Source organism: Grus americana, chromosome 5 (assembly GCF_028858705.1).
Source record: "Grus americana isolate bGruAme1 chromosome 5, bGruAme1.mat, whole genome shotgun sequence".
In the NCBI taxonomy this organism is placed as follows: Eukaryota; Metazoa; Chordata; class Aves; order Gruiformes; family Gruidae; genus Grus; species Grus americana.
The window spans coordinates 42579540-42595429 of NC_072856.1; the positions used below are offsets into that span (position 1 = coordinate 42579540).

The 15890-nt window shown below is 43.0% G+C and overlaps 1 protein-coding gene across 4 annotated transcripts in view; it reads right to left on the reverse strand.

Annotated features, from left to right (window-relative positions):
- Window positions 1-13174, reverse strand: part of BAZ1A (bromodomain adjacent to zinc finger domain 1A) — a 65085-nt gene extending 51911 nt beyond the window's left edge. For all 4 annotated transcript variants that reach the window (XM_054826739.1, XM_054826743.1, XM_054826742.1 and 1 more), the window contains exons 1-3: window positions 12914-13174; window positions 12057-12206; window positions 4571-4849 (exon numbers count right to left, since the gene is read on the reverse strand). In XM_054826739.1, the coding sequence (XP_054682714.1) occupies window positions 4571-4849; window positions 12057-12169 (392 nt within the window). In that variant the 5' untranslated portion in view covers window positions 12170-12206; window positions 12914-13174. The remainder of the gene's footprint in view (window positions 1-4570; window positions 4850-12056; window positions 12207-12913) is intronic.
- Window positions 13175-15890: the final 2716 nt, after the last annotated feature.

Here is a 15890-nt window from a genome sequence, read left to right on the forward strand (position 1 = left end):
ATTAAGTTGGACAACAACTGGTTGTTCCACATCCTTCATGGGGAAGAGAAGGCATCATCACATAAGCTATTTTTAAAGCTGGGGGAGGGGAAGCTAAAGAGCTAGTGGAGTTGTCCAACCTAAAACCTCAGATCTCTTCACTGCTCAAGTCAGACTGCAAGCTTACAGATTAATTAACTAATTATTGCACTGCTCACTTGTGGACCCTAATAAAGACAGCCATGATTTCTTGTGATAGCGTCTAGTCTCAGAACACTGATGATAAATCACAACTGGTTGTTTACACATGCTTTAAATCTAGTCTTTCCTCTTACAAAATAAAATAATTAAAAAAAAAGCATGCTGCTGACCTCAAGGAGAAAGGAAGAAAGGAATAGGTCCTACAGCTGAGCGAGTTACACAGTTGTAGGTTTTACTTGGTTGGCCTCAGGCATTCACTGAGGTTGTTTCAGATAGGCCTTCCACACCATGTAGTTCCAACTTTCAGGTAACTGACTTCAGACACCAAGATGTTGAAAATCAATTTCACAAGTTTTAAGTACCAATAATACAAGACAGTACTAAGACAGCAACAAATGGACAAGTTACTGCCAATGAGGACGGTATGGGTCTTAAACTTTCAGTTCTGAAACTCAAATATAGGAAGCAATTCCAGCGATGTGGTCAACATTTTTCCCCTGCTTCAGTAAAGTGTGCACTGCAACATTAGCTGCTTATTTTACATCCTAACTGACCATGGTTAACATGAAGTATTCCTCTATTTTTCCTCCCAACAAAATCTCAAATAATTACCATGCTTTTTTCAATAAATTACTTTCCATAAACAGCAATGTGACATTCTAAATAACAGTAGTGTCAGCTGTTTTCAATTCCATGGCAACTCAGACAAACTTGAACTTAATTTGAGATTAAGTTTTCTGTCTATATTATATGTTTCAAATAATGAAATGTTTCAAATAATAATTGTGTCTCTTATGAAGGCAGTACTAGGAAAACGTCGTTACACAACTCCTATGGTTCTTTAACTGGGAATCCAAGCACCTCGTGTTCTAAATTATAGCACAGCTGCCACTTTGGAGAAAAGTCAGCCCTGCTTTGGCCAGAAGAGCTGGACACATACAAACCAAGAGAGCTGACCATTTTTAATCAAGACATCATCTGAAAGAGTTGAAGAGCAGGCAGAATTATCTCCTTGTTGCCTCTACTAGATTACCAAATTGCACGCATCATTTTCAGAGACTGCCTGAACAAGTCACATCATAGGACTGGGGGGCTTTCTCTGCAATTTCTTTCTGGTTGATAAGAGCAGTTAAGACACCAGACATACCAAGACAACAGGAAGACAGAATATCTCCCAAACTCTCTGAGTTCCTCAGCAACAAGGCAGAAGCAGCCAAATTCAAAACTGAGCAGCACAACAAAAGACTAGGAACCAGAAGAGCCTGATAGGTACATAAGCAACGGGACAGCCGGTTCTGCAACAACCAGAACACACAGATTGAATAAAAGAACCACCGGTTGCAAAAAAATCTTCTGCCTAGCTTCTGCACAAAGCGCTTGCCCTCTTACTCTTTCTAGATCACCTGTCCATTGCTTACAGTACTACAGACTACTTCATATGCTCAAGATAAAAACCATTTACATTAAGTCAAAATGCTAACCCTTCTAGTGTTTGGGTTCCCTCCCATTTACTTTGTTCAGTATCTAGAAAGCTGCATTAAAGCAATCTATCCTACAAGAATATTACATGTGCAAATTTAGGAGTTATAATATATCAATACTTAAATTGCTTGAACAATCCCTGGTTACATATGCATTACGTTGTAGGCTTCACATTAAATGATGCGCAGAGCTCATGTAACAAATGATCCTGCTGACATTACATGCGCAAAAAGCTTCATACATAAATGCAACACAACACTTTACAACACTGCAACACAACTGAGTTTTCATGATCTGCCAAATTCTGTTGGTCTCCTAGGATGCTATTACGCTATAGATGGACAGTGACCATTTTTGCTGGAAAAGATCACAAAAACATAGCTGCACAGGACAAACACACGCAAATCGCTCTGTTGAACAGCCGCGTTATTTACATGTAACAGGAGGTGGTATACTTAATCCCCAATGTAGTACTTCAAAATACAGGTTAAAGTCAACTGTTAAATGGGCAGAAGAACAACTATGCCTCACCTCTTCCCACTTTGTATTCTTTAATTATGCATCTCTAAGCATAAAAATCCCTCTGCATTACCATGCTATTTGGACTGTTTCCTGGATTTACTATGAAAGGTCTGAACTAGCTCTCTGCTATATATTTGTCTAGAACATCAGTAGCATAGAATCAGCTACAGCAAATTTTTCATGCTTCATTTTACCCGACACAAATTTATACTTTTGTAGTTTAAAACATACAATCTCTAGCAGGTTAATTTTCCATGAAAATAGATTTTATCTGAATCTTCGGTATTTTGAATGGTATCTAGCCCAACCCAAATGCTTAAGAAATTTAGCTTATATCCTACTAATACATTGATCTGTGAAAGGGGAACATAAACACAAAGTTGTTAGATATGTATCTCAACACAACTTTGAATAACCAAGAAGATTGAATTAAAGGCTGGTAAAAAAATGATAGCGCTATCTTAATGTGATAGAATCGTATCACAACTTTATCTGAACAGAAGTTAGCTTACATGGTAAGTAGAAACCATTATGTTAGGGCAAACAAAAACTGATTTATGATGATCTAAAAAAAGTGAAAAGGATTCTGAATTTCAAGAGACAAAGAAACAAGACAGGCTCATATTTATCACAATATAGGCCTACTTTTCATTTAAGCTTTGAAAACATAAGATGCACACACATAAATATTTTAGCAAACAGTTTAGAAAAGTAATAGAAACACAGGAGGGCTGTTCTTGGAGGAAAAGTTTGTTCTTCTAAAGTATTCTTTTTGCTGTTAGTTTGGAACCTGACAGTATCTTCAAAGATTGAAAATAGAGGCATTTCATTGAGCAAATGAAAACCAACAGCTGAACCAGACTTACAGTTCATAATATTCAGGTTTTTATTTAAAAGTAAAGATGAAAAAAAACCCCTTATTCTGTAAAATAACTGTAATACTAGTGGTAACCTGGGTCTAGTCATGAGAGAAGTATAAAGATGAGAGAGATAGAAACAAACTTCGGATGTAGGTTTTATGTACAGAAAGCAGCAACTCTGCTGAAGTTGTTCTTTTCCTGGCTTTGTAGACTGGGACTTCACTGGTTGAAAGGAATAGGGCAGGGAAGAGATAGAAAGCTTTTCTATTAAGCACTGACCTTATGGATGTACCCATACAAATTTCCTTAAACTTCTCTCCTGCAGCACATCAACAGGTTTTTCCTCCTAGTGTACTACAAGATTTGCCTTAAATAAGATTTGGATCAGTCACTAACAAAACTCATAGACAACAACTATGTCCCCAATGACCGTTTTGAACCAGCCCACTCCTGTCACCCAATATACACCAGATTACGTGCCAAGACCTCAGGCTACCTACAGAAGCCAATAGGTTGTGCCCTGTCTACTCTGCAGTGTAAGCTGGCACCTTCCTCCTGAAAAAAGGAAAACAACCCCACGAACAACCAACAACAACAACCAGCAACAGTTGAACCTACAAAGGCTTTACCACACATTCTCCAAGTATTTCCAAGCTGAGCATGTTTAAGTCTTTCCCATTCTAAGACTCAGGTGAAACTGCAAACTCATTTAGACAAAATTTCTAGTCCTCTCCCAGAAGCTGCTGTAAAGAAAGACTCAAACTAGCTACGTGTTATAAAACAACTTATTTATACTACAGAGCATATGCACCAAACATATGAGAAAGAAAGCATCTGAAACTCAAAATTCTTCTAATCAGTGTAAGATAACAATAAAAATGCTTGGAATATATACATCAGTCTAAGAGTAAGCATAACACTACCTCCGAGGGGGGAAAAACCCATCACACTAAATCCCAGATAATGACCTATTACAAACATTTTACAATTAATTCCTAACTTCTCTCAGAATGCAGTCACAATTTTCGCCGCTACCTAAAAAGAAAAATCCAACTTTCATCCTTTTTTTAAGCTTTCAATAGTTGGGCCATTCCGAGTACAGAAAACACCATGTGATTAATTACATTCTGGATGATTCATCAAAACTTTCATATGATTTTTAATTCATAGCTTCTCCTAGTTTCTCATTTAATCTCATTCGACAAACAACCCACCTTACTCACACCAGGGGACTTACATTCTTTTGCAAAATCACCACTCGGACCAAAAACCTGCAGTGTCAAGACCCAAGGGAGCTATCCTGTCTCCACAGCTGCTTCTAAGCTAAGGAAAGAGATACCAAGCCCAGCAATACAATCCTACTCTTAATTAAGGTAGGGAGGAGCAGGAACAGTATCGCTAGCTTAAGCATCATACCTCACTTTGAGTGTGTTTCATGGAGTTTATTATCCTGATTTTTGGTTTAAATAGAGCGCACGCAAAAAACACCCACACCAAACAGAAAAGATATTTTTAAATACACTTACCTTGCACCGTTATTTCTAACTACTTCCACTGTTTCGCCAACAAAATACCGATCCTTGACATAAGCAAAGATTTCATCACAGATCTCATGAAGTCGGGAGCGATGGGTAAGGGTGGCCAAGTAGAGAACTGGAATGATGAGTGCCTCTGGAAAACTTTGAAGATTATGTCTGGCTTTCTTCTCCGATTCCAGTGCTTCCTGATATGTGAGTCCTGGTTTACCTGTGACAGCACAGCTCCACACAAGGCTGTTGCACAGAATCGTGCGTTCAAAAAAATCACTGAAAAGAAAGGCAAGGGGGGGGAAAAGAAAGAAAACGGTTGAGTTCCAACTAACATTTTCAATTTGCTCACAATTAATACAGCAGCAAATTTCTTTTACAAGCCTGAAATACTAAGGCAGCTCTACTCCTGCAAAGGCTGTAGATAATCAAGGGTTATTTAGCACTTTTTAGCCATAGCATGGTAAATTGCTATTGTAAAACCAAAGTCTCCTCTCACTACAGACTACAGGAACAGCATCAAGACCTAGAAGTGCTGCAAACAAATATTCACGTATAAGAAGCCTTATGCATAAGAATAATCACACTGAGTTGAATAGGTGTCATATCCTCCTCACATCCCCCACATTTCCACAAATATTTGCCAGAGGAGGGTCTAAAACTGTACAAACAGAAAATATCCTTAAGATCACAGAAACATGTTGAAACCTGAATAAGTTTCAGATTTTGAGTGCCCCAGCTCACAAATGAGAAGATGGAAGAGGTAAAAAATTAATGTCAAGTAGTTCTCTAAATAGCTTTTATTCCTTCACTGTTTGCATTGCTCTTAGAAAAAGCATTAAACTATTTTTTCCTACAGATTCTTCTCCCTTGTTCTATTAGCAAATATTGGTTCTCCTCCTTCCCTGTATTTCCAATGAATGCTAAAATTACATTGTTGTTATTGCTTGCTTACTAGTTATTATACTGGAATCAAGAAAGAAGAACTTTCATTAGTCAGTATCCGTCAATTCTTGACAGGTATCAGAAAAACAGCAGTTTGTTAAAAAACTTTCTAGATTAAGTAAATGATGTAGCCATTCACAAAACTATGTTAAAACATACCATAGACTATGGATCAGTGATCAGACAGCAGAGCAATCTCTCCATATGCCCCCATTCAGACAATGATTTTTATTTGCCTGCCTTTAAAAAATCTTAACAGACTAGTGTTGATATGTATGCAACACACAACATGACAAATTGAGTTTTGTTTTGCCTTGTATCAGTTCAACACAGTTACTTCAAGGCAGACACGCAGTACTTTCAGAACACTGCATGCTACACGAGATACCTATACTGAAGTTTAATTCCTTTAAAAAAAACCTACACTGCGCAGTGTTGTCCTTTTTAAAATGACAGAACTGTTCAAATCATTTCTAGTAATGGGGTTTGAAAATTGGGCAGTTCACACTTTGAGGTTTTTTTCTTTAGGCTCCCTGCAAACTCAAGCTGGCAAACATGCATTGGTTAGACTGATGCAGACAACGATGTTCGCTGCAGATGGACAGATGAACCATAACATTTTGCAAATGAAAATGGAAACTCCAGACTGAGGACAATGGATGGTCCTGGCTCAGATAATCCTTTCTGTATGAGCACAGGATTCCTCTGAGTGAGAGAAAGATGCTTTAGGGAGAATACCAGCTGCAAGAAGGGGAAAAGGACAGACGAGGAAAAGATATTATCTGAATAATATTTAATAGCTACAAAATTTCAGATGTCTTTATCACCTGCATCTTCTTAATATATTGGATAGTACATGGGTCTAACACTCGTAAGTAATAAGGAATAATTTGGGTTTGCTTAGTCTAAACAAGAAAAGGAGAAGAACAAAGGAGAGAGAATGAGAGAAATTATTCTTCAATATACGAAGAATGGATGGCTGTCAGTCATTCTTTGTGCATAGGACAATATGCTTTTTTTGTTGTTAACCATGGTGAATCAGTATCTTCAAGGTATAGAATAGTTAAACATTTTAAAGAACACATTAGACTTTTTTTTTTTTAAGGTGATGGAATACATAAAACATGATCTCGTCAGGTCTCTTCCTGCCCCACATTTCAATACTTCTGTATTAGAGTCACAGTAATTTTTAGGAGTCTGACTGACTTCAATGGATAAAGAAACATTTACTCAAATATTCATGCAGTTGTGTGTGCATGTCTACATATATTTTTGGGTCTCACTTACCAAAGAGGTTCTTGACAATTATCTTTAGTCAGGAAAGAAAAACACACCCTAAGAGTTATTAAAAAATGTACCAGAACATAATTTTCAAAAATCATGAAAGTAAAAAGAAAAAAGGAAGAGAGAGTAGAGAGGGAGGGAGAGACCAAGGTTGATGCTGACAGTGTCCCTTTAAGAACCGCTGTTATTCTTTGTGAGGGGACACCGGGCAGTCATGCTATTTAAAGCAACAGCATTGAACTTACACCAAAAAAACAAAACAACTTAAAAAAAACCCCACCCAACAAACTCCTCTCTAAAATTTTTTAATCCATGATTATTTGAAGTGCAAAATTCTAAGATTACTTTAACTGAAATATATCTGAGGAAAACATTTTTCTATTTGCATACAAGAGTATTTTGTGTATCTAGTTTCATTGTTGCTCATTTCCTCTTTTGTTTTGGGTGGATTTTTTTCCCCCATGAACTTACAGGGAAGAAAAAAAATTTTGCAAAAAAAATTACATTCAGTTTTGAAAGCATTATTTGTCTTTAGCTAGTCATTACACATAGCACATCAAAACCATCTGTGGCTTAGTCTGTTAACACAGTTTTATTGCAATGTTTTAATGATCTCACTTTAACTTCATTTGAAAGAGGAGAAAAGAAAATCCCAACAGTATAGCAGTGGATTTTATTTGTAGTACTCTTTCTGTCCCTGTCTCTCTCTGGTGCATGTCACACAAAAAGCAGACACAACAGCTACCTAACCAAGACAACAGTAGTAGTAGCAGCAGTGATACCCTTTCTCTTAAAAAAGGAGCAATAATGCACTTGACCATATTCTACATTCAACTTAAATTCACAAAAACAAGTGCCTCTACTGCTACATCACATCTGAAGCCTTATCTACATCTTTAGGGTATTATGGTCTTTGGGGCTTCCTCACTGGTTCAAGATCTCTGTAACTCTTGACAACATGGAGAAGGAAGTTCACACAAAACATGTACACACAGCTCACTTGCGTATGGTCCCATCTGCCTGCGAGAAGTCAAACGGGACTGCAGTGCCCTGGTGAAGACGTCCACATCAGTTCAACTACTCCAGGAGCAGAGACTAAGAACTGAGTTGCCTTGTATTAGTAATTAATGCTGACTTCTCAGCTGGATGTCTTTTTTCATTTAGATTTAGTTAGTTTTCCATGCAGGGTAAGCTAAACAGCAAAATTATCAGCACATCATTGAGAAGTAGTTTGATACATAGTATTTGTTAGGAGGTAGTTCAATATTTGAAGCTGGAAATAAATTACTTGCAGTTTCTGTGCTGACTGCACTTGCAATGGATATAAAAACCCAATCTAGAAACGACAGACGCCTTTCTCTTGAACTAACCAAGTACTCCCATTGAGTCTAAGATCTACTGTATTTTAGTGTGTTTCAAGAACATGTTTGTTTCAAACCATTTACTTTCATTCATTTTCTTAGCATATACTACAAACAAGTTGGGGAATGGGTTGTTGGGTTTTTTTTTTTTTTAACAGAAGAATTATATACTGGAGAATGTCAAATATTAGAAAGTCATGTTAACTAAGTGATATTTTTGAGAGAGGAAAAAGCAGGGAAAAAAATCTACGGAATGGCTAATTTGTAATAATTATCACTTTTAATCCTGAAGGCCCTCTGAGCCTCTAATATGTAATCTAGATAGGCTGTGGAATCAGGGTATTCACAGAAGACTAACTCTGCCATTCTGGATTACAAAAGCATTCTTGTACTTTGCCTGTCTCCAGCAGCAGCCAATAATACATATTACAAAATAATGCACAAACCAAACAAACAAAACAAACAGAAAGATACATTTATTCCTTAATATTTACAGATTAATATGCATTAAGGAATACATTTCAAGTTTATGAGTTCCTCTTCAACAAAACAGAAGAATCCACCTAATTTAACTAAGGACACTTTAAAAAGCCTTTTAAACAGACACATCTCTTTTTGACTGTAACCAAGAATTCCACCAATCTATAAAGAAGTTTCAGTAATTTTTGAAGATGCAAAACTGCTCTTTCCCCTCTGTGTTTTAGAATGAGGAACATTCCTACCACTGTATCTATACTACTTACCATTTTCTTTTTCAGGCTGTCTTCACAAGGAAGATCTCCCATACTTTAATAGTAGCTTTCACCACACATCTATATCAACTTTCACAGACAAGGTGTCAAAGACTGGTGGTAACATCCCACTGGTTTAATGTGTTTCTCATGCATCACATACATTTTGTGCATCCCCATACCTGCTTTTCCAGCTACGACTATGGCTCCAGAGACTATTTTGTTGGTCTGGCCCTCTAACCAGGACGACAACCAAGCATGAAGAACATCAGTTCCCCTCACTGCTGTTAGTGATAAATACAATTGAACACTGCCACCTCACTGCACCCCCTTTTAAGGGTTATGAAATTATGCAATGGTATCTTCGATTAAGAAGGAAATACATTCTTAATGGGAAAGTCACTTTATAAAATACTAGTCTTGCCAAATTCTCCTCACATAATCATTTCTTACATAGAGAAGAGTAATACAAATGTATGATTTGTACTCATCTCTACTAAAGCTGCCATGGGCATGAAAGAAGCTTTTCAACACTAAGTTCGTGCTCTGTAATAAGAAAAAAAAACCTACCAAAAAAACAAACAAGAAAGCAACTTAACTGTTTCTAGTAATTAAAAGCATTCACACAGTTAAGGAAGGGGGTGAATTCAGGTTACCACATGTATCTAGCCCACTTGATCTAGTCAGCCTATAATTTTTAAATTCTCCCCTCAAAAAATATCAAGTTATTATTGCAAAAGTAGATTCAGAGAAGCCTGATTTAGACAATGGCTTTCTTTCATGAAACAGCTCATACAATTTTTAAAAAGTGGGTCCTCCCTATTCCTATTAATGTAATTGCCCTTGCTTAGGCAAAGAAATTGGAAATGCTGTTTTCAGAAGACATCAGCTATTTGAAGCAGCACTTTGCAACCAGCAGACACAAGGATCAATGTCTTTAAAACTTGCTTAAAGATGACCCTATGTCCTCCAGTAGATTATGCCACAAACAACTAACATTAATCTAAATTTACTCATCTGTGCCAGGACACCTTGCTAAGTAAAAATAATAAAATTTTCAATCCAAAGCATCAATTTTACCCAACCTAACAAAAAAGGCAATTAAAAAACAAAACCAACACACACACACACCCCACCATACACAAGAAACAAGCATAGCAGAGTTTTCTGCAGTTTCCCCAAATACCATATTCTAAGCCCTGACCTCTGAGCTAACCACTGACTGACATTTCTAGGGATCGCCTGTGTGAACACAAGTCTAAATTTATCCCTTAATTCGTGAACTTTGGTTATATATGGAATTTGGTCTTTCGTATTTTCTGTTAGTGACAACATCCTGGCAGTGTAAATAAGCCTGTCAGAGTACTTAAAATATTCACCAAACCATTTGAGAGCAGGGAGATGCTTTAAACAGATACTTTTCATGCTGGAATTTTAGCAAAACTACATGTACCTGAAATGTATTTCAGTGCAATGTCAACAAATACATGAGAGTCATCTAATTATGTGATAGTAATAATTGTAACCAGAAAAGCAGCTTTCAAAATATTGGAAGCTGGGGGAGGGGGACTTAATTCCTACAGAGACAGGAGGCTGTCAGTTCTTGCTCGTTAGGTTCTTAAATGCGCTATAATGAAAACACTCCTTACAAAACTTTCAACAACATATTCAACACCCCACTTCCCCCCCCAGAGTATATCGTCCTGGAAACAGTAAGGCATAACCCTCCAAAGTTACCTAATCCAACTTCTTTAAAATTTTATTAGGTGAAGTGTATTTGAGTAAGAAAAACAAGTCTAAACACGAAAAAGATTTAGGTGTGCTCTAATTTCATATGCTGCAAATGAAAAGTATTTCAGATTTAATCTCATTAGTCTGCACGTCTTAAAAAAAAAAGAATTTGGATGCAGGGGCCTTTTTGTAGGCGGGGATGGTGCTGGATCAGACTGGGAGGTGAAAACACATACATTTATCAGCTTTTGAAAACGTCTCGCTAATTACTTTCTGTCCATTGTTCTTACAAGCGATAAAGTAAGCGGCAGTAAGTTCGGGACTATCCGTGCAATACGCTTTCAGCGGTTAACGACAATTTCACAATTTCCATCGGTCTTTTTACACACGAAGAAAGAAAAAAAAAAAAAAGGAATAAAAAAGGGATGGAAAGAGCGAGAGAACGACCTCACTAGAAAGAAAGATCCTGAGGGGACAGGTGTACCCGCCCGGTTTCAGGCCGGGTTTAACCTCCGGCGGTGCCCGGCCGGGAAGGGAGGGCTCCGGCTGCGGGACCCGCGCCCCGCTGGACAGGTGCAGCGACCCCCGCGCCCGGGCCGCGCTCCCCCCCCCACCCCCCCGCCGAGCCGCCGGGCGGCAGGGCCGGCCAGCCATTTCCAACCGGGTCAGCCGGCGGCTCCCCGCGGAGGCGGGGCAAGCGCGGCCCAGAGCGGCGCGGCGGCTCTGACACCCCGGCCCGGCGGAGGGCCGACAACAAGGGGTTAACCGCGGCGGGAGCCGTCCGGGGAACCGAACCCGGCCGAGCCCAGCGGGCTCCGCAGGCGTCGCCCCCCCCGCCCGGCCGTTACCACAACAATAGGGCGCCGGCACATGCCGGGCGGCCGGCCCCGCTGCCCCGGCTGAAAGCGGGCCCGGCGCGGCCCCTTCCGCGGGGCGGCCTAGCGCCGTCCGCCGCCGACACGCGGCTGCCGGTGGGGGCGAGGGGAGGGGGGGAACCCGGGCCCGGCAGACGCTCGTTGCCGCCCGCCGCCTCCCACACGCGCAACTTTCACTTCCCCGGCGGGGGGACAGGGACGAGGGCGACACCGCGGAAGGAGCGGTGCGGGGGCGGTGTGGAGGGACCCGGCTCCCTTCCTTCCCCGCGAGGGGAGGGGGCCGCGGGATACCCCCATCGAGGAGGGGCAGGGATTCCCCCTGCCCCGGGCGAGAGATCCGCCCTCTCCCCCCCCCCTCGGGAGGGCACGGGCTCGGCGCCAGCCGCGCCCCCCCACCCGGCAGGGCACCCCGCGGCGCTGCCGGGGAATCCCCTCCCCGCCCGCCCAGGTGTCAGCCGTTCGGGGGTTAAACCGCTCCCTGCCCGCCGCCGCCGCCGGGGGATGAAGGGGGGGCAGGACGGACACACGGACGGACACAGGCATGGGGGTTGTTTCTTACTCGTAGTCCCTGAAGATCTCGTTAGTGACCCTGCAGTAGAAAACGCGCTCGTCCGGCCGAAGGTCGGCGGGGGGCTTCTCCCTCACGAAGGGCTTTCGGTGCAGCAGCGGCATCGCCCCGCTCCGCGCTCTCTTCCTGCCCCAGGACTCGCTTCGAGGGGGAAGGAAAAAAAAATAAAAAATACAGAGGGAGTGAGCGAGTACGGGCAGCTGCGCCCCCCGGCCCGGGGAGGAGGGAGCGGGCCCGGCGTGTCCCTCCCCCCGGGGGAGCCGGAGGAGCGGGAGAAGGCGGCGGCGGCGGCACGGCGGCCTTTTGTGTGCCTGACACGCCGCTGCCTGCCTGGGACTGCGCGCGGAACGAGCGGCGGATCCTTCCTCCCGCCTCCGCCTCCCTCTACCTCACAATGGGGCCGTGACGCCGAGCGGCGGGCGGAGGCGGCGCCCCCCGCCCCAGCCGTGCAACGTGCTCGGCTCGGGGATACCCCGGCCGCCGCCGCCGCGCTTTGTCTCCTCCGGCTCCCCTGCCCCCGGGTCACCCCCTTCCCCCGCCTCTGACCCACACACGCCGGGCCGGACACCAACTTCCACTCCCCCGCCGCCGCCGCCTCCTCCTCCTCCTCCTCCCCGCAAAGCGAACACCCAGGAGGGGCAGCGCCGACCACTTATCTCCTTCCTTCCCTTCCTGCCGGGACGCTGCCTAATGGGGGTTCTCGCCCTTCCAGCCCCGCGCCTCACCCCGGCCCGGCCGCCGCTGGGGCTCCGCCGCCACGGGACAGCGCGGCCGCAGAGCGGGGGGCTGCCGGCCCTCCGGCCTGCCGCGGCAGGGGGCTGCGGGGGTCTCCCTCCCCTCCTGCCCACCTGGTGCGGCCGCAGGCTGCCCTCGCTGCTCAGCCGGCGTGAAGCGCGGTCCCCCTCGCCGCGTTTCTCCCCTGTCCTCTGCCCCCCCCGGCTCCTGGGAAGTTTTTGATCTACTTCTTCAAGCCCTCAATCAGGAAGAGCTGCGGGGAGGAGCCTTCCCCTGCTCTCCCCTACATCTTTATTGGCCGCTCGGTGCCTTCCAGCGTGTGTCACACAGGAAGACAGCGAGCTACATTATTAATTAATGGCTGAGAGGGCGCATCCTCCATTTTTGAATTATCAACTGGAGATCTCCGGTGCGGCGGGGGTGGGCCGAGGCCGGTTGACCGCGGGGGTGGGAAGGCGGCTCTTTCCGTGCAGCGCTGCCGGCCGGGCCGGGCTGGGCTGGGCTGGGCTGCGGGCGGCAGGGCACGGCACGGCACAGCACGGAGGGGCGGCCGAGCCTGCGGCGCTGCCTGCCCGCGCTTCCTGCCACCGGCATTACCAGCGCTTCCGAAACCGGGCGCCGAGGAGCCGCCGAGCAGCTGGGAACCCACCAGGCGCTGGGAGCCGGAGCGATCCGCTGTCCTCAGTACCTGCCCTGCGAGCAAGGGCGGGCGGGTCTCCGGCAGGGCTGCTCCCTTCGGCCGATCCACAGCGGTTTCGGCGTTTGACAGTGCAATTCCGGAGACGTTTCTCTCCCAGTTGCAGCCCAAAAGCCGAGGAGTATGCCGCTCTCAGAGCGTACCGGAGCATACGGATATATTTTGCTGAAAGTGAGATTACACAGAATTAAGATCAGCATAAGAGTTGTACGCGGGCCCCTTAACATTGCCTCGTTTTTCTCCACTACACTGAAAATGTCACTACATGGTTTTACTAGGGTATTAATTTTTCACCGCTTTTTTTTTTTCACTAATGCATTTACAGTGCCATTGGTAATTAAAACTGGGGTGTTAATTTAATTGTGTTCCTAAGAGTGCTAGCCAGCTTGAAGACATAAAAACAGAAAGTCCACATCTATTACAGTTCATAATCTCAAGGTCCAGCACTTACATGAAAAATCTACAGAATAATTGTAGAAACTCCATAGAACTATTGAGGTGAATAATATCTGAAGGCTGATATCTAAATAGTTTAAGTTGAAAACTTCAAATGCTGTTTCCTGCACCTGTGCATAGGTTGTTTTACCTCTGCAAGTAAAGGCAATGATCGGCATTGCTGTAGCCTGTGTGACTAAAACCTAAAAGAATGTTTACATTCAATCTATGAATTACTTTGTTTAAAAAGTGATCGGGTTTTAATCAAAAGCAGTGAGAAATGTTGCTGCTTCTAGCTAAGTTTACAAAATATTAAGATGGAGCTACAAAACAGGTTAACTCCTGAGTCCTACCAGTTTATTTCCATTTGCCAGTTGGCTTCACTTTCAGTTTTCAATTACTTTCTAGCAAAGGGCACAAATGCAACTTGAGTTAATGCACTTCTATCTAACATCTGGTAATTTTTAGCTCGTTTTGCATCAAAACTGTAGAGTATGCCATGGTTATGACATTTAGTGTTGCCAGCTCTTATGATTACAGTGAGATTTTGCAACACTTAGCTTTGTTTTAAGCTCTAGCTCTTCAGCAGATGTGATTAAATTGGAACTTTAGCTCTCCTTAAAAATAATTACATTTCTAAATCTCAAGTTTTAGAGAAAAGCTTGAATATGCAAACCTGAAAGGCTCACAAATTAGAAGGGAAATAAAAGCTTTGCGTTTCAAATTTTTGTGAATCTCATCATTTTTAAGGCAGTATCATGATGTTTGGGAACTTGGCTGATTTTTTCATGCTCAGATTGTCAGCACAGCATTATTTTAGCACTAGTTGGTACCCATGAAAAATGCATGAGTTGATAGAACTACGACATCAAAAGCACATTCCCTTTCCCTTTTTGCTCTCTCTTGCCCCCTTTCTCTTTTCTTCTCACCTTTTCCTCCTCCCCTTGTTCTTCCCCCCTCATTATTCCCTCGGTGGTTTTCCACTGAACAGATCCTCTCTGAAGTAATAGGGTTGCACTATGTTTTCATGTTCTTAGGATACAGAGGAGCAGTTCATTTAGTTTTCACCTCTGAATCCAGCACTGTTCTTTAAAATCCATGAATCCAGGCTCTGATTGTGCTCCCAATAAGGTCAGCAGGAACTAGAACAATTTCTTATGACACCAGCTAATGTCTACTAAGTGGGTGTTGAGACTACGGTGGAAATTAATTCTGAGAAATCAGGAAAAGGTTACTTTCCTTCTATGGGAATATTTATTGTAGTTTTACACTGTGTTTAATTTTTGCAATAATTTGGTTTTGTTTTTTTACACATCACTGAAAGTATAGTTTTGATTCAAGATACAAGAATGGGATTATTGATAACATTCAATGGAGTAATTGATGTGGATTTTGCCACAAAGTGGCAAAAAAGAAGCTGCTTTCTTTTTAAAAGATGACCGATAAACTACCAGCCATACTAAATGGAGTTCCCTAGCTAGGGAGGTTGCAGTTCTCATTCATAGAACTTTAAAAATAGTTGTATTGGAAACATAAAATCTTATAAAACACTTGGTCTCTATGCTTTACAAGGGTAGAACAATTTCCTAGGGACAGTGTTGGCCCAGGCTCGGGGCAGCCCCCCCAGCTGCTCCTTCAAAGCTCCCCACAATTTGCAAATGTTTTATTTCTTTTCACTTGCTCCCTGTTTTGTCACAGATTTCTTTCCTTGTCCTATTCTACTTCTTCCCATCTTTGAACCACCAAGAACTGCTTTACACAAAGATACTCCAAAATATCCAAAATACCCAGACAAGCTGTGGATGCCCCCTCCCTGGAAGTGTTCAAGGCCAGGTTGGATGGGGCTTTGGGCAACCTGGTCTGGTGGAGGGTGTCCCTGCCCATGGCAGGGGGGTTGGAACTAGGTGATCTTTGAGGTCCCTTCCAACCCAAACCACTCTATGATTCTGTGATCTAGT